Raw genomic sequence first — 24,677 nt, 5'->3', positions numbered from 1 at the left:
TGCATAAATTGTTGTCTTATATCGTAATTCTTGTCAGTGGTATATTAACGACAGAAGAAACTGGAAATTCTGTATCGTACAATTGCGAAAAGAGGACCATCGTTGTCAATGGTGCACCAACGATACTCGGCATAAAATTGATTCCTAGGTATAATCGCGATACAACGCAAATCCGAGTGTGTTATTTTGACACGCATAAATGTATGATTGATTGACGCTTTCTTTACACGTTTCTTGTCGTTGAATCGTGCAAAAAAAACATTTTATAGTTAAATATTTCACGCATCTCCCTAATTTTTTAATAAAATAAATAAAATAATTGCCCTTTCGGAAGTTTATTATTTATCGCATCGGATTTTCTTGTCGTTTCGTGTCATTTCTTACTTTAGGAATTGTGAATTAACGATTGATTCTTTATGTTCTCCTTTGGTATCTTATTAAAAAATTAGGGAGATGCGTGAAATATTTAACTATAAAATGTTTTTTTTGCACGATTCAACGACAAGAAACGTGTAAAGAAAGCGTCAATCAATCATACATTTATGCGTGTCAAAATAACACACTCGGATTTGCGTTGTATCGCGATTATACCTAGGAATCAATTTTATGCCGAGTATCGTTGGTGCACCATTGACAACGATGGTCCTCTTTTCGCAATTGTACGATACAGAATTTCCAGTTTCTTCTGTCGTTAATATACCACTGACAAGAATTACGATATAAGACAACAATTTATGCACGATATATGATAAAAATGTTTGGTCCATGATACAGCTTGCAAATGAAATATGAACGATACAGAGAAATATTAACTGAAAATATTAACACTGAGTCTAATTCATCAAGGTTTATGGTTAACTTAAACAAAATTGTGCTATTTTCAATCGAAATTTCTTAATCGTTCTCTCTCTCTCTCTCTCTCTCTCTCTCATTTCGTCAGAAAATTGGTTCATTCAACCAAACATATTTTCCGTGTAGACTTGAATAAAACGATAGGACACGATGAGTCTCTACGCGAATTCATACTCTAACAATATCTAACGATATCATACTCTAACAATTAAATATTCTTCTAACGATAGAGTACAATAGAGTACGATGAAAAGTGTTCATCGTACTCTGTCTTTACGCGATATCATTTCTTTCGGATCCGATGCAGCAAAACGATAGATTGCGATAGAAAACAATGAGAATTTCTGTAGATCTCATCGCTCTCTATCGCTTTCTCCTTTTCGATGTTTTCCTTGATCAAAGAACTTTTGAACCTTGAACTTTATAATTCAATATGAGCTGTCTGTGGTACCTCATAAAATAATCTCGTAATTGTAATCGCGAATATTCAGCGGCCATTTCGGCGCGAGCATAGACGCGGTGCGGCGGGATGTAGGAGCGGCGAGGTAAGGACATAAACATTGGCGCGTTGTCCTTCCCCTCGCCGCGCGCCGGCAACAGTTCCTTTGTCGACTGGGCAGTGCTCTCTAGCCTGAGCGGCTAGATGCTCCTCCCATAATGTTTCGGTGCGCGCTCATTCCTCTAATTTCTGTCATTAATAACTCGATAATTATTGCGAATCTCACAAAACGGTATGGGACTTTTATATTTGTCTTAACCCGCTCTATGTCTCCACGAGCTCTGCCAGGTTAGTTATGAGACACCCTGTATATACAGGGTGGCTGACTATAAGTTTTCAACCTTCATAAAAAACATAAAAAACATCGAGAAAAATACAATGGACGGGAAAAAATTGGAATTGGCTACATGAAATTTCAAGAAAAATTGCAAAATAGATGAGCGAATGAACATGCAGTGGGCGTGCGTTGCGAGCATCGCGGGGCTGCTATTCCGCACGCCTCGGACCGGAGCGGCAGGCAACAATAGCGCACGGCCGTCTCAAAGCAGCGACGCTCAAGAGAAATGACACGAGAAGACGGAGAAGTGATTCGAGTTGCCCGTAATGTCTGCAATGTACGCCCATTGTGTGTTTATTCGCTCATCTATTTTGCAACTTCTCTCTAGAAGTAACCCTTTCCAACCTATAAGCCATAAAAGATCGGTAAATAAAAGGTGTTTGTGTCCTCCGAAGATTAGAGTATCTTTTTCTTATTATTGTATAAGGCTCGGACTCAAAATTTCAAAAATACATATCTGGACGTAAAATTTTCTGTACTTTGCAAATCTGTAATAAAAAATATATATTTTGCACCAAAAAATCAACGGGGCTGGGCCCCGTTAGGCCTCGTTAGGCTCAAAAAGTACATCGGACCCAAATTTGGAGCCTACCACGTGAAAGAACTCGATCAACAGGATAACTTTTATTTTAGGTAATTTTTCATAAAAATGCACTCATAACGAGTTATTCGACCGAGTTCCCAAGAATCCAGCGATATCTATGGTAATACATACATATGGTCGCCATATTGCAATTACTAAATTGCAAAACATTTCAGAACCACATATATTTTAAGTACAAGTCTTGAGGACACGATTGGAGTACTTCTCAGTAATATTCAACATTTTTATCAAGATGAAATCCATGATCTAAAAAAAAATTGACGAGAAAAAATCGCATTTTTGAAAAAAAAAAAAAGAACCGTTATAAATCATTACAAACACTCATTTTTTAATGATTCTCGCAGCGGATTCGGAAAGAGCGACCTCGCAACCTCTTACAAGGGAACGGTCGGGGGCGTCCCTCACCGATTTGAATGGGCATTGGATATGTTGTAGAGGATCAAAAAATATTAGACACGTATTTTTTTATATGTGCTTATCTCGAGGTTTAGGGGTTGAAATCACCCCTTGAAAAAAACGAATTTTTTCGTTTTTATCAAATATCTTCTAAAATATGAGATATAAAAACATAGTAAATGTAAGAGTTTTACAGTATTTGATGCTCTTTGCATCTGTCAATTCAAATTTTTCAAAATATCAAATTTACCTTCCCCGCTCCACTCATTATTTTCGCAAATTTCAAAAATTTTGTAAGAACAAAAATTAAAGAGCATTGAATTCCGAATCCATCCATATATAATAATAGTATGATTCCTCGATTCAATTTTTAGAAAACAGTACGATGACATCGTGGTAGGCACTGCACTGTGCGAGTAGGTTGGTACTGTTACGTGGCGTTCTTTCTCTTCAGTTGCGCTATGCTTAATAACTATCTGTGCATAATTTATCCTACTGCAAGATGAAAACGAATTAATTGTATTGGGTGAGTGCAAAAGTTCGTGCGGAGTTTCAATAGATGGAGTTATAAGCGTCGTAAAGTGTTGTCATTAATACTTCCATCTACATATTATATAACGTTGGAAAGGTGACGTCTTCAGCTGTTATTAAAAAAAAAATCATTTGTTTTCATACAAACTGCTTCGAGAAATATCACTTTAAAAATGAGTATCGATAAGGTGCATTTACGGCATGTTATGCTTTACGAGTTTCGGAAGGGAATAAACGTTGCCGCAGCCGTAAAAAACATTCAGGATGTTTATCAGGATGAAGCACCAGCTAAACGAACTGTGGAAAAATGGTTTGCTAAATTTCGGCGCGGAGAATTTAACCTTGAAGACGAGCCACGCTCTGGTCGACTTTCTGACATTGATGACGATGTTTTGCGTACTTTAGTGCTCAATAATCCGCGAATTTCAACAGAAGAAGTTGCTACAGCACTAAACGTTGACCGATCAACCGCTTTCCGGCGTTTAAAAAAGATGGGATTCGATTTGAAGCTCGATATATGGGTGCCCCATTTGCTGACCGAGAAGAACAAAATTAAGCGAATTTCTGCAGCCGTTTCTTTACTCGGGCGGCTCAATAACGAGTCGTTTTTGGATCGACTAGTGACGGGCGATGAGAAATGGGTCCTCTACAACAATGTTCAGCGCAAACGGACATGGAAACAATCAGGTGAGCATGGTGACGCAATGCCAAAGGCCAGTTTGCACCCGATGAAGGTGATGCTCTCTGTTTGGTGGGAGGGCATAATCTATTTCGAGCTTCTCCCCGCTGGCGAAACGATTGATTCGGACAAGTACTGTCGCCAATTAACCAATCTGAATAGAGAAATAAAAGAGAAACGTCCGATTTTGTCAAATCGCAAGGGAGTCGTCTTTCATCACGACAACGCCAGACCACACGTTTCGAAAAAGACGCTGCGCGAACTGAAGAGAAGAAATGGGATGTCTCAACGCATCCACCGTATTCTCCTGATATCGCACCATCTGACTATCACTTGTTCCGGTCATTGCAAAATTATTTAAATGGAAAAAACTTTGACTCTTTGGAGGCCTTAAAAAACGGCGTCTCTTCGTTCTTCGAATCTAAACCGCGCAGTTTTTATGATCGAGACATCCGTATGCTGCCAGAACGTTGGGAAAAGATTATAGAAAACGATGGAGAATATATCATTGATTGAATAAAGATTTTTGTTTGCCTAATCACTGTGTGACTTTTACTCACAAACTCCGCACGAACTTTTGCACTCACCCAATAATATGCCATGTATTATAAAAAAAAAAAACAGTGAATACAGATAAATGTGCATATGTGGCAACAGTAGCAAATGCGTGTACAGCGCCGCTATTTGTACAGAAATTTCCAATGTATATTTGTATATTTCTTGAAATAAATATATTTATTGTAATGGCAAGTCGACACACGATCAAGACGAATTAAAATAAAGTCGTAATGCATGAAATAAGGAAACACAGATTCTATTACCTCTGCAAGAAAGAGCAAGCGTGCGATATGAAAATATAACACAGCATTAACAATTGCTAAACAATATATAACGAAGAGCTTAATATTAATTACGGAATAATAATATAGAAGAACAGGATAGAGAGGAATAATATAATAAATTGTGGAAGAATAATACTGGCAATAATATATATTTAACAATATATGTGATAAAGAAACAATACACAATTTGCATATGAACACGCGCGCGAATAATAAATTTGTATTATTTTTATGGTACATATTCGTTGCAAAGGTGATGATTATGGAAAAAATGTGTCATACACAATGATTTTTTACACCAAGAACAAGTAATTATAGCAGTTTGGCCACAAATATCGCATTTTATGTTTAAATCACTTTGGAAGCAAAATTCAACCGGTGTTTGAAACTCTGTTGATCTAGTCTTTTTGATCCACTTTTAAACCAGGCATATTTAAATAAATTTTGAGATCTGGGCGACGAAAATTGATGATGCGTTAATGATTGCAATTTCAATATATTATTTCTAGCATGAAGATCAATTGCAAGATTTAATAACACAACAGTATCAGAAAAATGTCTAATAAAATTTTTCCATAATCGGAAGCCGTATACATCTAACGGTTGTATTTTTCCTGTTGCACCGGCTGGAATTGTTAGGAAAACAATATCTGTTGCAAAATCTGTTCTCGTCTCCTCAATTATGTTGGGACAATGTCCACTCCAAGAATCTAATAATAATACGGATTGTGGACCAACATTCGGAAAAAAATACTTCTTTCAACCAAGTTTTTATATGACTCGATGTTAATTTGCCTGATTTAGAAGCCGTAACAAAAATATTAGGTGCTTTGAACATAGTTTCTTTTACTCTAGGACCGAATGTTTCTGTTATTTCCTTTAAATTAATAAAAAGAGGCGATAATAGTCTACCATCTGCAGAAATAGTCGGCTGTATAGTATAACTGTGTGTGGTTGCTGATGTAGATTGTGTTACAGCTTCTATATTTTTTAGACCTTTTTGGGATAAAGTACGACCAGAGTGAAATTCAAGTTGGAATCCACTCTGATCCGAATTATAAACATTGTCTACGCCGTATCGTTCAATATAATATTTTACGTTTTCAATAAATGTATTACACTTATCTTCTAAATCTGTTTTCGATAACATTTTTTTGTTACAAATTTTGTTATTTTTCGAGAGACGATATCATATGAAGTTCTGAATCTTTTTACCCACGTTTCGGAAGCTTTGAATCCTATCACATTTTCCTCTTCTTGTGCTCGAGAAGCCCATTCAGCAATGTCAATGTTATGAATAATTATTCTATTTTCAAGCGCTTCATTAAAACGGTTTATTGTATATTCAGAAATTCTCTTTAATTTTTCATCTCTGTTGCCACTTGCACTGATTTAGTTAGTCCTCCCATTGTCGTAATTGTCGCATCGATGTTACTTTTCTGTATCTTCTTTTAACTCCTTCAAGCGATCTTGCTCCTGTTTTACCGATCTTCCAATATTCCACAACTTGCCTTTTATAATCATTTGATATTCCTACTTCAACGGAGCTACAAATAACTTCTTCCGGGAGATATTCTTTTCTTTCATTTTCCTCTAATAAATCAATATTTTCCGCTTCTGGAACTTCATATGTATTGTAAAAATCTAAAGTTTCTTCTTCTTCTATTTTAAATTCCTCTTCATGTTCTATTTCTTTTAACAAATATTCAATCTTCTCCTTTACTTCTACTTCTTTTGGAGTTATCGGACTTTGTGGAAAGTTAAGAGCAATGAAAGTTGTATAGAGTAACATTATAACATTCAAGGGATTAAATTGCATCATTCTGAAAAATATTAAAATGAAATATTTTTCTCGAACCATGATATATAAAATAATATATAAAATAAAACACACTTTATAATTAATGCAGTGATTTTCTTATGTTAATCCTGATGCCGCTTCTTCTCTCTGTCAAATATATGTAATGAAGAATGAATTAATGTCGTGAAAACGGAAAGACAGCTCTATATTTGTATGTAGATATTCTGAAATTGAAATAACTACACATATTTTTTCTTCAAATTAGTAAAAATTTTCTTTGATTATTAATCATTATTATATATAATTTATAATTTAACTCTTGCTCAATTTTGTTCCATTTTTCCGTATATTATCACATTACTGATTACTCGACAAACTATTGCAATTCCAATAATATAAAATAGAGAGTGACAAGATATGTAATAATAAATATAAAATAATAATATCAGTTAGTAATAATAATAATAATAATAAACATAAAATAATAATATCAGTTAGTAATAAATATTTATGTATTTAACAAAGAATGTATTAAGAAGTTTTAAACACACACATGGAGAGAAAGCAATATGTACTTATAAACTTGCGCTCACAAATGATACGTCGTGAAACGATGGATACTTACTGCGACACTAACTTGTACTACTGCTTATACGAAATTATATAATACTGCTTATATGAAATGTATCTTTACATATTACGCTTACTCATGATTTGCATCGCACAAAGTGGCTGCTTTCCAGCACTTTAAATAGCTCACATAACTGTAACGTCTACGACACTTGATATTCATCTATTATTAGAATTATGACAAAATCGAAAGTAAACAGGATGAAAAGAAGATATGACAATAATACGACGGCACAACACTTTCACGATTGTAGATGTGTATGTGTATATGTAGTGCGTGTGCGTGAAAATAATTACGTTATCAATATCATATTAGATATAATTATGCAATCACGTATGATTTCATGAATACGGCGTTTTTCACGTGTCATAGATTCGATGGAAACGCCATGTTAATAAACATGATTGATTTTGCAATTCATGTATCACTTCCGTCGTAGTACTTACATCAACCACCACAAATATAGACACACAAACTTATCATACATAAAATCTAACTTTCATAGAACATACACGTATATCTTTTTATAAAGACAAAGCATAGAAATATTGTTGTGTATAAATCTAAGATTGTTATTAATAACGTTATTAGATATTGAAATGTTTTATGATTACATATTCTTCGTATCGGTATTAATCGCCTATTATTCGAAAGAAATTCGAAGAGGACGTGTTGCGTATATTATCGAGTGAGGTAGGCGCTGTGCATAGCGTGTTACGGGTATACACGGACATTTCCATCTATTTTTCGAAAAGTCCATATCTCGGAAAGTAACATTATTATATATGATTGGATTCGAAATTCAATGCTCTTTAATTTTTGTTCTTACAAAATTTTTGAAATTTGCGAAAATAATGAGTGAAGGGGGGAGCGGGGAGGGTAAATTTGATATTTTGAAAAATTTGAATTGACAGATGCAAAGAGCATCAAATACTGTAAAACTCTTACATTTATTATGTTTTCATATCTCTCATATTTTAGAAGATATTTGATAAAAACGAAAAAATCCATTTTTTTCAAAAAGTGATTTCAACCCCTAAACTTCGAGATAACCACATATAAAACAATATGTGTCTAATATTTTTTGATCCTCTACAACATATCCAATGCCCATTCAAATCGGTGAGGGACGTCTTCGACCGTTCCCTTGTTAGTAATGTACTTTGAATTAAAATTTTCGAGCATTTTTATAAAAATTCATAACATTGAAATCAACGCGAAATTTCTGTCCCAGCGGGCATTAATGAGTTAATATCTTTCATAGTTCTCGAGATTTTTTAATGCGAATGTATATACGGAGTGCTTCAGACCGCTCGGATCACTCAATTTTTACGTAAACGCAACAAATGCTTCAAACAAAAGTTATAGCATTTTAAGTAACGCATCAAATAAAGGTATTAGTGTGATCTTAAATAGCGTTTTCAAGGTCACGTGAAGATCACTTTCAATTTTTTAAATGGAACCCTACTTTTCATTACATATTCTTGTAGTTTATCTCGAGAGCTTAGTAAAACACTATAATAAAATATTTTTCTGTCAGGTACTTTCAAGTTATGAGGCCTGAAAGTTAAAGCATCGCCGGCATTAGCATTACCCAAGGTGTACCGCATAGTGGTTGCACGGCCGGATTTACACGTATGTGTGTGTGTGTGTGTGTGTGTGTATGTGCGTGTGCGTGTGCGTGTGTGTGTGTGTGTGTGCGCGCGTGTATGCGTGTGCGTGTGTGTGTATTTTTTCGGTACTGGTATACTGCGAACGCCCTACGACAAGAGAGGATATGATTCGCAGAATGAGGGACGCTATTCGTTCTTTACATGCTGATGAAATTCTTCGTGCAACAAATAATTTCGAGGAAAGAATACTTGCTTGCATTGAAGCAAACGGTGAACATTTCAAACACAAGTCCTAATCACATCAGCTACATACACGTACAGCAGAGAGGGTTTGGAGTCCATAAATACTACGGGAGTGACGAACCGTGGGCTCCTTATATCTGCTGTGACACATATACACATACACATATGTTACGTCCTGGACGAGGAGCGCAACTTTCCGTTCGCGAGTAAGGCGGATCTCGTTCGTAACCGCGTGCCAGTGAACGGGTCAGGGACCTGACGGGTCCCTTTACTCGGACACCGACGTACGACGAGCGGTCCGTTTTTCAGTCAGGGACGCGAATCCCTTTACCGGGGATAGGACCATGAGTTGACTGTTGGAAGGTGGGGCGATTTTGAAATTAATTGGTGAAAATAACTATTAACAAGTTTATTAAAATAAAGATGACAAAGTGATATAGCGGCACGGTTTGAATTAACAAATTTACTAATAATAGGATATAACGGCGTGGTTTGAATTTTTACAGATTTATTAAGATAAATAACGACCAAAAATTATGTAACTGAGCGGTTTAAAATATGACAATTTATATTTGGGTGAATGTGTGTATATGTGTGTATGTGTGTGTATGAAATGGAAGAAGAAAGGGATGAGAAAGAGAACGGATAGAAAGTTAATCAGGTGAAGGGGAACGAGAGTGGTTTGGCGAATTTAAAGGAGTGGACAGTTCAGAAAAAGAAACAGGAGAGTAGGATATTGAAGGAGTGGAAGGAGTGCATGCGCGTGAGGGAGAAGAGGTAAGAGTATCAGGAGATAAATATTGATAGAATAGGAAAGAAGGTAGGATTGTTGGGTCTGGATGGAAATCTATATCTAATCCGATGCTAATTATATTTCTGAGATATGGTAGTTGTTGTCCAAAACTGTATGGGTCTCTTATCACGTCAAGGAGGTGGAGGACCCGATGGATGGTTACATATGAATGGTAACAATGGCCCACTAAAATCATATTTCCACAAGGGTGGAATTAATAAAAATGGAGGTAAGGAGGGTGGAATAATAAAGAAAACCACTTACTGCTGATTCACGCAAGGAAAGGAGTAGTTGAAATGGTCTGCGTGGGGTCCTGGTTTCGGGTTATCCACTTCCAACTGGTAGCTGCTTCTCTTTCTTTTTTGGAAGATTGACGAGACCTCACTAGGAATAATATTCACTGCACTTGCCACGATGGAGTCACACTTTATCAAAATGTATGCTCGGATATTCGAATATTCGAGATCTAAAAATCTGAATATTGAATGCTGAATCTGAGTCTGGAACTCTGAATACAGAATTCGGAATCTAGAATCTTGAATATGAATGCTAATGCAACACGAATGTGAATGCGAAAGTGACCTTTTTGAATCTAAAATCTGAGTATCCGCAGAGGCGTATGTCGCGGTTTTTATATTGATGATCGGAAGCAGGGCCCACCAGGGTGGGTAGAGAGATGGCCTTTGAGGAAGGGGTGAATTGATCCTAGTGGGAAAAAGTTTTGGCCATTAGAAATTAAGAACGAAGTTAAAAGACATCATGGAAGGAGACGGTTAGTTTTTAGAGATATGAATACGGAAGGGCTAAAGGGTGGAGTGTGGGTGTTTCATAGTTTTAGGTAGATATGATATGATTGGCCGAATGGATTAGGCGCGACAAGCGTGGAGGTGGTGGATTCTTGTGAGATAGAGAAATGTATACAAGTGGCCGGCTGGAAAAATCAAGATGCCGTAAATCAAGGGTTGAGATAAGAGTTTATAACCATCAGTGAAGTAGGCTTTGTTGGTTGACTGATAGGGCACATATGGTTTTGGATTGGGAAGATGTAAGTTTCAAGTTTAGAGCAGGAATACTCTGAGTTGCTTCGTTTTACTGGTTTTACTTTGCTTTGTTTTGAAGGTTTGTTAGCGCAGAGTTTCAAATTTTATAGCTAGGCTGACGAACACACTTGGCGAACACTACCCAGATATAAACCTTCAACGAAGACGTGTAGATTTTTACAACAGGGCACTGTTTTCTGTTATGAAATTTTCCTGAATCGCCTTTCATTTGGCGCGACGGCTGTTCGCCAGATGGGTTTGTTGCCTGTTTTATATTTATATATATATATATATATTCCTATTATATAGTTATATTAGGCGAATAGAAGTTCGAAAGGAGAGAGAAAAAGAAAAAAAAGATTTTTTAAATAATTGTCCGGAATTCGCAGGACGTAACACATACATACACAAAGAAGTGTAAATCCGGCCGTGCAACATCCATGCGGTACACCTTGGGTAATGCTAATGCCAGCGGTGCTTTAACTTTCAGGCCTCATAACTCAAAAGTACCTGACGGAAGAATACTTTATTATAGTGTTTTGCAAAGCTCTTGAGATAGGCTACAAGAATGTAATGAAGTATGTAATGAAAAATGGGAGGTTTCATTTAAAAAATTGAAAGTGATCTTCATGTGATCTTCATAAAAACGCTATTCAAGGTCACACTAATACTGCTATCTAATGTGTCACTTAAAACCCTACAACTTTTGTCTGAAACATTTTTCTTTAAAATGTGTTTATGAAAAAATCGGATGACCACGTGGTCTAAAATACCCCGTGTGTGTGTGTGTGTGTGTGTGCGCGTGTGCGTGTGTGTGTGTGTGTGTGTAGAAGAAAAATACGTTTTTCTCTATTACTTCTTCTCCATTTGAAAAATGGTCCTGTTTCAATATCTTATTTAACAAGTCAAACAACTTGCAAACAAAAGTTTTCCCAGGGGTTCCGGACGTCCTAGATGTATTTTTAGTTTATATTTATACAGGGTGTTTGATAGCTGATCATGCAGACGAAAGTTGAAGATAAATTGGGTGTAGCCGAGAAGAAAAGTCATGTACCATAATGTCAAATTGGCAATAGTTACCGAGTTATTAATTAAAACATGTGAGCCAACGAGCGCGTAGAGAGCGGAGGGCGGCCACAGTAAGCACGTAGATATTTGATACAGGCGGAGTCAGCGAATAGCGGTAGACAAGCTCCTCGTTGCGCGCGTTCGCCTCTTGTCGTTTACGTTGCCCTTCGCCTAACGACACTCGCTGACTCCGCCTGTATCAAAAGTCTATGTGCTTACTGCGGTCGCCCTCCGCTCTCTACGCGCTCGTTGGCTCACATGTTTCAATTAATAACTATTAGCAATTTGACATTATGGTACATGACTTTTCTTCTCGGCTATACTCAATCTATCCCCAACTTTCGTCTGCATGATCAGCTTTCAAACACCCTGTATATGAAAAATGTATGGAATAGGATTTATGCATTTTCCCGAGGGACAAAAATTCGGCGTTTTTTAACATTGTCCTTTAACTGTCTTACAGTCTGACTCAGGATAAGATTTACTACTTTCAGGTCCGTAATTTTTGATCCGCCATTTTGAATTTTGCAATAACCTCAAATTTGAAATCAGGACGTTCGAAAACTATTATAAAACTATTATAAAAGTAAATATTTTCACAGAAAAAATTTAACAATTTTAATACTAAATTCTGCCAGTAAATAGAACCGCAAGAGGGTTAAAAAATGTCATTCATTATGATATAATGATGCACATAACTTTAAAAATAATAGTTGATATAGCGACGGCTAAAAAGAAGCCTAAAACTTTTGCATACATTTAATAGTATAGTAAATTTAATTTCTATAGTGCACACGCACATACGCACACGCGCGAAAAATTTGGATAACTATGAAAATAAACGAAATTTCTCATTAGATAGAGATGAACATTGGCTGTGAATGTAGCATAATTTCGAAGAAATTCTAGGAAAAATTTAATAAACCTGTTTTATTCAAGTCAACATTATAATTTAGAACATACATAAACCAAAATTTTATTCTCTGAAGTAAAATGCAAATTAAATTATAATAATAAAACTGTAGGACATATGTTTCCTAATACAAGGTTCTTCATTGTCGTGATCGGTTTCGCAAAATTAAAATTAATTGATCAGACATAATAGCTCAATGCAACCAATTAATGAAAATCTAACGTTAAAAGATATTCCTAAATAGTTTTCAGATGTAATCAATTGTTCCACAAAAACAGATGTAAAAAAATGTTATAAAAAAACAAAGACCAAGAAAATAATATTATGGGATGTTATATTTTAACTTCCTAAAAACTATTTCATTGCATGGAAAAAAATATTCAGGAAAAATTATTAATGCAAGTTGTAAAAAATGTTACTTTTTAATATCTTTAAAAAAAAAAAAAAATCAAAAAGTTGCGCCAACTAATAATGCAAAAATATGTTATACAAGATATGAAAAACGAAGCAACAAAAGCAAATAAAATTTAAAATAATAAAACAATGAAAAATAAAATTAAGATTTAGACAAAAACACTTGGTATACCCAGTGGTGATTCTGTAACTCGTTATTGGAGTTAACGACATTTTCGTTATCGTTGCGCAGCTTTTATATATCGTAGAAAAGCTGCGCAACGATAATCAAAGTGTCGTTAACTCCAACAACGAGTTACAGAATCGCACCACAGAATGCATTAAAACAAAAGTTGTAATAAATTAACATTTCAATCTAATCTAATAATTGCGTTGGTACATTTTATAATTATATAATGACAATCTATATTACTAAAAATTAATATTGAATGTGCTAATACTATTTATATATTTGATAGTTTATAATATTTAGGTACGCCAAATGTTTTTGTCTAAATCTTAATTTTATTTTTCATTATTTTATTATTTTTAATTTTATTTGCTTTCGTTGCTTCATTTTTCATGTCTTGTATAACATATTTTCGCATATCAGTTAGCGCAATTTTCTGATTTCATTATCTTTTTTTTAAGATATTAAAAAGTAACATTTTTTGTGCACAAACACAAACTTGCATTAATAATTTTTCCTGAATATTTTTTTCCATGCAATGAAATAGTTTTTGGGAAGTTAAAATATAACATCCCATAATAATTTTCTTGGTCCTAATTTTTTTATAACATTTTTTAAAATCTTTTTTTGCGGAACAAACGCTGGAACGCGTGTACTTGGCGTTTATTTTGCTTTTTTCAAAAGTAATTTTGTTTGTATTCCACATCTTTTTTTACACATATTTGAATTATTATAAATAGTATTGAGTTGGTAACATTTTCATCAAATATTGAAGATCCTTTTCTTGATAGTTCAATGTCGCTTATTTCATGCACATGTATTCTATATATTAGAGTATATTCTCAAGTTCAACATAAAAGGTTTAGTTATATTTATTACTTTTAATCAAGAAATATAATTCTGTTACTGTTATTATTACATTAAAGTAATTAACATTTGTTCTAAAAAATTACAGACCAAAAATTACTTATCTTCTAACGTAAGCAGCACTAACTGCGCAGTGGTCACTTATTGTTTATTGAAAAATTTACTATCACCATTACTAATTTTACAAAAACTATTCGTTTTGACTCTGATAATTTAAAGAGTAATGAATTATTATAGAAAGCACTGAGTTGACATGGATCTGTCAAGATAATGATCTTCAAAACTTGATAAAAACAATACCAACTCAGTACTTTCTATAATTCATTACTCTTTAAATTATCAGAATGATAACGAGTTGTTTTTGTAGAATTGGTAACGGTGATAGCAAGTTTTTCAATAAACAATGAGTGACCACTTTGTAGCGCTGTTACATTAAATGATTAAAAGTAATTTTTTGTCTGTAATTTTTTAATACAGATATTAATCACTTTAAATGCAACGATAACAGTAACAGAGTTATATTTCTCGGATAATAGTAATAAATATAACTGAACCTTTTGTGTTATACTTAAGAATACATATGCATGAGATACACATCATCGAACTGTCAAGAAAAGGATCTTCAGAACTTGATGAAAACGTTACCAACTCAGTACTTCTTATAATTCATTATTGCTTAAATTACCAGAGTGGTAACAAATAGCTTTTGAATAATGAATTATTATAAAAAGTATTGCGTAGGAAACCCTTTTATCAAGTTTTAAAGATTTTTTTCTTGACAGTTCGATGCATATCTCATGCACATGTTTCCTATATATATTCTTAAGTTTAACACAAAGGATTCAGTTATATTTATTAGTATTACCGTCCTGTTACTGTTACAGTTGTATTTACATCGATTAATATCTGTACTAAATAATTACAGAAAAAAAAACTTTTAACCTTCTAACGTAACAATACTACGCAGTATGTACTCATTGTTCATTGAAAAACTTGCGATCACCATTACTGATTCTACAAAAACTACTCGTTATCATTCTGATAATTTAAGGAATAATGAATTAGTATAGAAAGTACTGAGTTGACATAGATCTGTTAAGATAATGATCTTTAAAACTTGATAAAAACGATACCAACTCACTTCTTTCTATAATAATTCATTACTCCTTAAATTGCCAGAATTATGGCAAGTAGTTTTTGCAGAGTTAATAATGGTGATAGCAAGTTTTTCAATAAACAATTAGTAACCAGTGCATAATGCTGTTACGTTAGAAAGTTAATAAAAGTAAATTTTTGTCTATATTTTAATACAGATATTAATCACTATAAATGCAAGTATAATAGTAATTTATATATTTCTTGGATAATCGGAATAAATATAACTCATATTATCGTGATTAACTTGTGAATAGATTTGCATAAGCGACATCAAACTGTCATGATAAGTTAGGTTAAGTTATAAGCATTGACACGTGCGCGGACCCCGCACTAAGGCCCCTTGCACAATGCCAGGCAACAAGCAATAAGAATAAAAATAGACCAATCACAATCAACTATTACAAGAATAATCTATTGTGATTGGTCTATTTTTATTCTTATTGCCTGTTGCCTGGCATTGTGCAAGGGGCTTTAAACTTAGATTCCATGTATGTGGTAGAACTCCGCTAAATGCTGCGGTGACCAGGAACCAGGAATCAGGAAACAGGCGCAGGTCCGGTTGCGGCAAGCTCCGGCATGCGCCTGTCTTCTGATTGGTCACTGCAGCATTTGCCGGAGTTCTACCGCATACATGGAGTTTAAGTTTAAGCGACAAATTTTTCACAGTCGCCATCTATACTGGTCTGATGGAACTGGATATTTTGACGATGAATTTTCGAACATAATAGTTTTTCACGATTTCGTACTTTGAACTAAAATATTTCGACTTACAGTACACGTAGGATAAAAGTAAAGACAGTTTTGTTATGTAAATCTCAAGGAATCCATTGAGCTCACTTAGAACTCGATCAGATTAACCGTTTGGGTGGTACGATAATCTTGCATCCGATCAACTAAGTGCTTCGCGTAAAGAGACCCAGCCGGTCTCGCGATCCGTGCGCGTTGCGTCGCTCTCGCGTGCACTTGGCGCGAGACACTTCCGTGTTTCCTGATAAACTAAAGAGACGCAGAATCTTAAAGCGAAGATAATCTTTAACAATGCCACATTCAAATTCATGAAATCTCGTTCCATTCTGTATGCAATCCAAGAGATAATTAATCGGGAATTGAATTCAATAGAAAAAACTGTGGTCATTGAACATGCTGACCACAGAGAATGGACGTCACTACTAGTAGTGGTACCAAAGCCAAATAGATATACAGGGTACTAAAAGTCTGGAAACGGTCGAATATTTCATAAACTATGCATTTTAGAAAGATTAGAACTATGCAATTTAGAAAAAAATGTTTCCGACAAAAGTTATTTGGTTCGAGGGGGGACATAAGATGGTGTCATTGAATTGACTTTGAGTGAACGTTCCAAGGTCGTACGGAGTTCAAATTTGTTTTTTAAATGGAACATTCTATTTTTTATTGCATATTCTTGTAGCTCATCTCCAGAGCTTTCCAAAACACTATAAATAAGTTATGTTTTATTGAATATTTTCCGAATTATGGGGCTTGAAATTTACAATATCGCCGGCATTAGCCAAGGTGTACCGCGCACGATCAGATTTACACCTCTTGTATATATGTATGTATGTGTCATAGCAGAGATCAGGACCCCACAGTTCGTCACTCCTGTAGTATTTAATGACTCCAAACCCTCTTTGCTGTGTGTGTGCGCTGTTACGTGCCGCAATGTATATAGTTGTATTATTTTATGTGAATCATCGCAACAGCGACCACGACGTATATTCCTCCATATATTCCTGCCTTATCTAATCCTGATGACCGATCTCATCCTAAAATAACAAACTAATAGATATCATATCCCCGAATTCCTGCCGAATCTCTCATCATCGGCCATGACTACCCTCGCGGGAATTTTATCTTTTCCCTCCCCTTCCTTACCGTCATTTTTCCTATGCTCACCAGATCAGTTCCCTGCTAGCACTCCTCAAGCGAACACCTAGCCCCTCTCTCTTTCGAGCGGTATTACACTCTTGTTGAGAATTATAAAATAAAGTCAGTTAACAGTCGGAGGCATAAAAGCTGATTTCTCGTTCTTTCTCAATATTCGTTTCGTCGCATCATAAGCTGTGACAAACGTAACAACTGGTGGCAGCGGTGGGATCAAGAAGACGAAATAAAAACGACACGTGGAAGGAACGCATAAGAAGAGACAGACATTAAGAAGACTGTTAAAAGACTAAGTTATCATCGAGAGGAGAAGCAGTTGAGCCTGAGGAAATTCAGTCGAGAAAACTTCATTAGTCACAAAATTAATGAAGCAGAAAACTCAAGGTCAGCCGCAATCTCAAATCAGTGGACTCAGCCAGGGACGTCGAGCATATCGCAGTCAGAGCCTGCTAACATCCTGAGATCCGATTGACCGATCAACCCTCGACGAACGGACTACAGTTCTCGAGGAAAAAGGCATAAGGACTCCAGGATCTTTCCGGAAGGTACATAGCAGCCGACACCAAGTAATCGGAGAACGGAACTCCGTGGAAGGCTACACGTAAAAGGGTCATCAACTCAAGGACATCGTCATCCAAAGGACTTCGGAAGCATCATGCGACTCGTAGTAGTAACGTAAGCTCATGAACTTTGCTACTTATAGAGAAAGTAAGTCGCATTATAGCACGGATAGTTCGGAGAATAGCTCTATTAATAATAGTATAGATCATTTTTCTTATCGCACCTTGTTAAAAATGGATCAGTCAGGTGCACCAGAACCTAATGTAAACCTCGGCGTTAACGAACATAGTCGTAGGTCCTCCATCGCGACAAACAGTAGTTACTTTGCTGTCCGCGAAGGATTATCGCTTATACCTAAATTCGACGGAACAAACGTTCCGGTGAGTCAATTTATCTCGGATTGTAAAGGAACTCTTACTTTAGTAGAGCCGGACGATCGAGAATTTTTCTTTAGAGCAATTCTGCAAACCAAATTAATCGGTGAAGCTGCACTGTTGCGGTCTACACACACTATTAACAATTTAGATACATTGTGCGCTATATTAGAGAGAGAATTCAACATATATCTAAGTTTCGAACAATGGGAATCACAAGTAAGCAATTTGCAGCAATTTAGGGATGAATCCATCGAGGATTACGTTAATAGAACAAAGAAACTTCATAAAGATTTAGTACTTCCAATTACGAGCTACCCTGATCAAACAGCAAGAGCAGGACTTAAGAGCTACTAATAAATTAATAAAACGTTTTATCGGCGGATTAGATAGGAATATTGGGCAACATTTACTAGCGCATGATTTTAACACTCTCGACGATGCAATTAAGAGAACCGTTAGCTTTATAAACGAATCATATTATTATACAGAAAGAATTCGAATGAACCAATCGTATAATTCGATTAATCGATCATACAACTCACAGAGAATGATTTGCAATTACTGTAGGAAACCGAGACATATTGAAAATGAATATAGAACAAAATCTTACCATTCACAAAATCTACCCTATAGGAATCCTAATTTTAATAACTTTAATAACAATACTTGCTATTGGTATGAACCGAACTCACAAAATAATAATAACAATTACCGTCAAAACGGAGGCGCACAAAATTCGCAATATCATTACAACGGTCCCGGTCCAAATAATCATTTCAATGGATATCGCGGAAATAATTTTAATACAACCAAACAAAGCAATTAGTTTAGCGGAAATATAGTAATCAATTCGCCTTGTCGCCAGCTTTAAACTCTCAGGGCCAAACGTGAAGCGCGCAGCGCCTAGGCCCACAATTAAGTCGCGCGAACCCGATAGAAATATCAGAGCAAGAACACACACATATACAATCCGAACCACTTCAAGAAACCTCGTCTGCATCCCTTTCAACGAACTTAGAAACCCCTTAGATAGATTTTTATTGGATACAGGTGCGGACGTAAATATTATTAAGGCAAACGCGTTAAAACCAGGAACGTTATTATATTATGATAAAGTTGAAATCCAAGGAATAACCGAGGAAAAACAAGTAACGCTCGGAACAGTATACCTAAACTCAGGCACAGATGCTCATGAATTCCATGTAGTCCCAAGTAAATTCCCCTTGAAAGAACAAGGAATAATAGGCTCGACCTTTTTGAGAGAAGAAAATGCGAAGATAGATTTTGAAAAACGGACAGTAACGATTAAAAATAATGTAAGCTATGAGTTAAAATATAGTAATCCGATTATATTGTCTGGTCGAAGTATTTGTCCTATCGCTATACAAACGAATCAATATAACGCAAGTAACGTAGATGCGTTCCTATCTCGTCAAGAAATACATCGAGGTGTTTTCTTGATAGAGAGTGTAGTAGAGATTAATCGCGGCAGAGCTTACACATATGTGATAAACACTAACGAAGAAGAATTACATTTAGAGATTCCCGTAATCAGTGTAGAGTCAGTGGAAACTACCACGAGCCCGAGGGACAGCTCTACATATAAAATAGATTCTGTGATCTCTAATAACTTATCGGAAAGATTAAAATTATTAAAAGAAAATCTACGATTACAACATTTAAACGAAGAAGAAAAACGCTCAATTTTGCTTTTAATAGAAAATTAGAATGAAATATTTCATTTACCAGGGGACAAATTAAAAGGGACAAACAAAATAGCACATTCGATATTGACGACGGATAATGTCCCCATATGCGTAAAGCAATACAGATATCTACCTATACACAAAGAAGAAATTAAAGATCAAGTTAACAAGTTGTTAGAACAGGGCATTATACAATCATCCATATCGCCGTATAATTCACCGTTGTGGATAGTTCCTAAAAAACCGGACGCCGACGGTAACAAAAGATGAAGACTAATAATAGATTTTCGCAAATTAAACGAAAAAACAGTTGGAGACGCGTACCCTTTGCCTAATATTTCGGATATCTTAGATCAGTTAGGTAAAGCTAGATATTTTTCATGTTTCGACCTAGCCTCGGGTTTCCATCAGATACCTATGGACCCACAGGATTCTATGAAAACTGCATTCAGTACGCCTAATGGTCATTACGAATATAAGAAAATGCCATTCGGCTTAAAAAACGCTTCCGCGACTTTTCAGCATCTAATGAATAGTATCTTAACAGGACTACAAAGCAATGTATGCTTTGTATACTTGGACGATATTGTTGTTTACGCTCAATCTCTAGAGGAACATAAACAAAAATTAAATCAATTATTTGAACGATTAAAAAATGCCGGTCTTAGCTTGCAACCAGATAAGTGCGAGTTCTTTAAAAAGGAATTAATTTATCTAGGCCATATCATAGCTGAGGAAGGAGTTAGACCAAATCCCGAGAAAATAAAAATAGTGGAGCAATATCCTATTCCCAAAAATTATAAACAACTTAGACAATTTTTAGGACTCGTAGGTTACTACCGAAAATTTATTAAAGATTTTAGTAAGCTCACGGAACCATTTACTTCACTTTTTAGGAAAAATGCATCATTTAAATGGGAAGCTAGACAACAAATAAATTTTGAAAGACTTAAAGAATTACTATCTAAAGAACCAATTTTACAGTATCCCGACTTTAATAAAGAATTCTTATTAACGACAGACGCCAGTGACGAAGGAATCGGTGCTATTTTGTCACAAGGTAACATCAATAATGACTTACCAATCGCTTATGCATCGAGAACACTTAATAAAGCAGAACGTAATTACGATACTACCGAGAAAGAACTGTTAGCTATTGTTTGGGCAGTTAAACACTTCCGACCATATTTATATGGTAAGAAATTTAAAATAATCACGGACTATAAACCGCTAACTTGGCTTTTTAACGTTATAGACCCATCATCTCGTTTAATGCGCTGGCGACTGAAGTTAGAAGAATACGACTACGAAGTGTTATATAAAGAAGGTAAACGAAATACTAACGCAGACGCACTTTCAAGAATCCCGCAGGTAGCAAACGTACAGGCAGAACCATCAAGTAGCAAGGACGAAAACGTTAGCTATAGCCTATTCTTACAACACGCATTGAATGATTCATTATGGAAAACGGACAATATAACTCCACAAACTTCGGGTATAATAAAAGGAATATTAATAAAAGAAGCATACTCGACTTCTAGAATTAAAATCACATTATCAGAAACGGAAAATAAAACCGAGGATATTTCCATCGCACCAGGACACATTAAGCCGGAAATAGGAAACATCCACCTATTATAAACCTAATTACACGGGAACACGAAACAACACCGATAAACTTGGAAACTATATTTAATTGTCTAGTTGCATTAAAAAGATATGTCATTTTACACAATAAACAAGTATTATCAATAGCACCAATAGGAAACGCTACTAATAGAATTAAAATTTTCCAAATGATAAAATATCTATTTAAAGATACACCAATTCGGGTATATCTGTTACAATCCTTAACTCAAGAAATTAATGACTCAATAATGCAACAAAATATTGTCAAAGATTTACATAATTCAGCAGTTGGTGGTCATAAGGGCATAACAAAAACACTTAAAAGAATACAACAATATTATTCTTGGGATGGCATGAAACGGGATGTAGCGAATTTCGTAAGAACTTGTCATGACTGTCAAAAAAGAAAATTAATAGGCGAGAAAACAAAAGCTCCCATGTTAATAACAGATACACCAAATGAAGCATTCGAAAAGGTGGCGATCGATATTGTAGGGCCATTGCCAGAATCAGGAAAAGTGAACAAATATATTTTAACCATGCAGGATCAGCTAACAAAATTTTGCACAGCATACCCCTTGCCTAATACTAATAGCATAACAATAGCTGATACAATCGTAAATAAATATATCTACATGTTTGGGTCCCCCAAAGAATTGCTATCCGATCAGGGTAGCAATATATCTGGTGAAGCTATGAGATTGCAAGAATTTTCAAAATTAAACAAGTAAAAACGAGCGTTTATCATCCTCAATCTAACGGAGCACTAGAACGCTCACACCATGTGTTAGCAGAATATTTGAAACCATATATTAACAACAATCAAAATGGTTGGGATCTGTTCCTAGATGCTGCAATGTTCTCGTATAATACGTCATATCATGAAGCAATTAAGATATCATTCGAATTGATATTTGGCCGAAAACCGCAACTACCCTCTCTAGTAGAACCACGACACGGAATTAGTCATAGAGAATTTCTTACCGATTTAGTAAATAGATTAACATACTTAAAAAAAAATGCGAAAGAAAATTTACGTCTGGCAAAAGAACGCTCTAAAACTTATCATGACAAACGGTTAAAATCCTTAATTCTGGACCCGGGAGAATTTGTTTTCGTCCTTCGTGAGACAATTAGAACAGGTAGTAGGAAGTTCGCCGACCATTACGAAGGACCTTTTGAGATTTTATGGAAGATTGACGATGTAAATTATGAAATAAAAAGAGGCAGACACAATCAAATTTTACATGTTAATCGGTTAAAACGCGCATATTTTCCTTCACAGGACGATGTTAATAGTGACAGCGATGACTAGAGCCGATACATTTCAAGCATTTACCAACGAACCGTTAAAGAAACTGGCAGGGGTTTATTTTGAAAATATGGGAGATTTGAATATCTTCCGGGACCATTGGAAAATAATCAACTACGTTAACCTCACCCCATTAGAAGAAAAGGAAAAAATAATAAAATTTTACGCAAGTAAAATCGAAATCTTATGCTACAGCTTTTATTTTCTAAATAGTACATCATGTTCAGGATTACAAGAATTGCACCGTATAGAGAAAATTAGAAAGTTTGAAAGTCGACCGCCAAAATATTAACGATATGTTAGGACGACCTGCTCAACCAGAACATCGCTTTAAACGAGAAGTTTTTGATTTTGTTGGGCAAATTGCAAAAATCCTTTTTGGTACTCTAGACTCATCCGATGCTGACTACTACAATAATCAAATAGATTGCGTTTACAACAATTCAAAAAAACTAACTAAACTTTATAAAAAACAAATTAATGTTATCCAGTCCAACATTAACATCTTCATAATTAACACCTTCAGTAATCTTTTTAAAGTTCACGCCAGACAATTTGAGGAAATAAATTATAATCTGGAACAGTTAAATAAACACATATTAAACAACCGTCGCAAATTATCTATTATACAGATGAATACGGAAACAAATTCTTATTTAGTCGAATGCACTGAAATGTTATTAGAATACGAATTCGAGTTAGGAACTCTTACAGATGCTATATTATTAACACATCGCGGTCTAATCCATCCGAAACTTCTCACACCAAAAGAATTATTTAAGATATTAAAAGTCTCAGTACATACTTGGAAATAGAAAATTACCTGTGGCCTTAGAATTGCATCAATTCGGTAACTTAATCGATGTTAGCGACATTGGTATATTTTATAAAGATAACCGTTTAGTATATATCATCAACACACCCCTTATAGAACAGTATGATTTCATTTCATATCGCACGATACCTTTCCCAATCAAGCAAGGCGAGGAGAGGATATTTGCATTCATTAATCCCACACATCCATACATTGGAATCAGAATGGATAAACAGGTTTATACGCAACTTTCTGAGACCGATGTTTCTAATTATACGAATATTAACAATATTATAATTTGTAAACAAATTGATCTGTTATATCAAATTTCAAGCACACATACTTGCGAATCTATATTGTTAAAAACGGCTAAGTTAGAAAATATACTCCACGAATGTGATGTCAGGATAACGAAGTTCCGCACCACAGTGTGGCATCAATTAAAAACATCAAATTCCTGGTTATATACCGTACCAAGCGAAGAAACCTTGCATGTCTTACGCCTAGACGGCAAACCGCGGCAAACTCAGTTAAAAGGCACTGGACTGGTTACCCTGGCATCAGAATGCGATGGCATTGCAGATAATGCATTGTTAAATAGTAAGACTTCTAGCGTTGTATACACTGTGGATAAAGATTTTATTCCTAACGTCAACCTCAGTACCCAAAAACTATGCGAGAACATTAAGAGACATAATATAAATGTAACCGACCTTCCGATAATAACTATCAGTAAAACTCCGCATTTAGACTTAAATTTGCTAAAAGTTGCCAGCTCGAGTCTGCAAGACCTATATAAAGAGGCCGAAGAGTTGGGAAAGCACCATCGCACTACAACCTTTCAGGAAAAAACGATAAGTTGGCTATACTACATAGTATATACTATTATCGTTCTAGTCTGCTTGTATTTAATTGTAAAATGCTCG

The 24,677-nt window shown here is 35.3% G+C and overlaps 3 protein-coding genes and 1 pseudogene across 5 annotated transcripts in view; 1 reads left to right on the top strand and 3 right to left on the bottom strand.

Annotated features, from left to right (window-relative positions):
- LOC105184001 (uncharacterized) overlaps positions 1 to 24,677 on the top strand; it is a 79,018-nt gene that overhangs the window by 16,801 nt on the left and 37,540 nt on the right. The gene's annotated exons all lie outside the window — the stretch shown is intronic.
- Positions 1 to 24,677, bottom strand: part of LOC105183994 (torsin family member) — a 69,829-nt gene that overhangs the window by 8,346 nt on the left and 36,806 nt on the right. The gene's annotated exons all lie outside the window — the stretch shown is intronic.
- Positions 4,964 to 5,905, bottom strand: LOC112589242 (uncharacterized; annotated as a pseudogene).
- On the bottom strand, positions 6,121 to 6,709 carry LOC112589243 (uncharacterized). The gene is made up of 2 exons (XM_025301725.1): positions 6,635 to 6,709; positions 6,121 to 6,563 (listed from the first exon to the last, which is right to left on the bottom strand). The coding sequence occupies exon 2, from the start codon at positions 6,560 to 6,562 to the stop codon at positions 6,137 to 6,139; it is 426 nt and encodes a 141-aa protein (XP_025157510.1). The 5' UTR covers position 6,563; positions 6,635 to 6,709; the 3' UTR covers positions 6,121 to 6,136.

The sequence above is a fragment of the Harpegnathos saltator genome, unplaced genomic scaffold, assembly GCF_003227715.2.
Source record: "Harpegnathos saltator strain DR-91 unplaced genomic scaffold, Hsal_v8.6 scaffold444, whole genome shotgun sequence".
In the NCBI taxonomy this organism is placed as follows: domain Eukaryota; kingdom Metazoa; phylum Arthropoda; class Insecta; order Hymenoptera; family Formicidae; genus Harpegnathos; species Harpegnathos saltator.
Note: the sequence above shows the minus strand (reverse complement) of the source record. Positions and strands in the feature narration are given on the sequence as shown.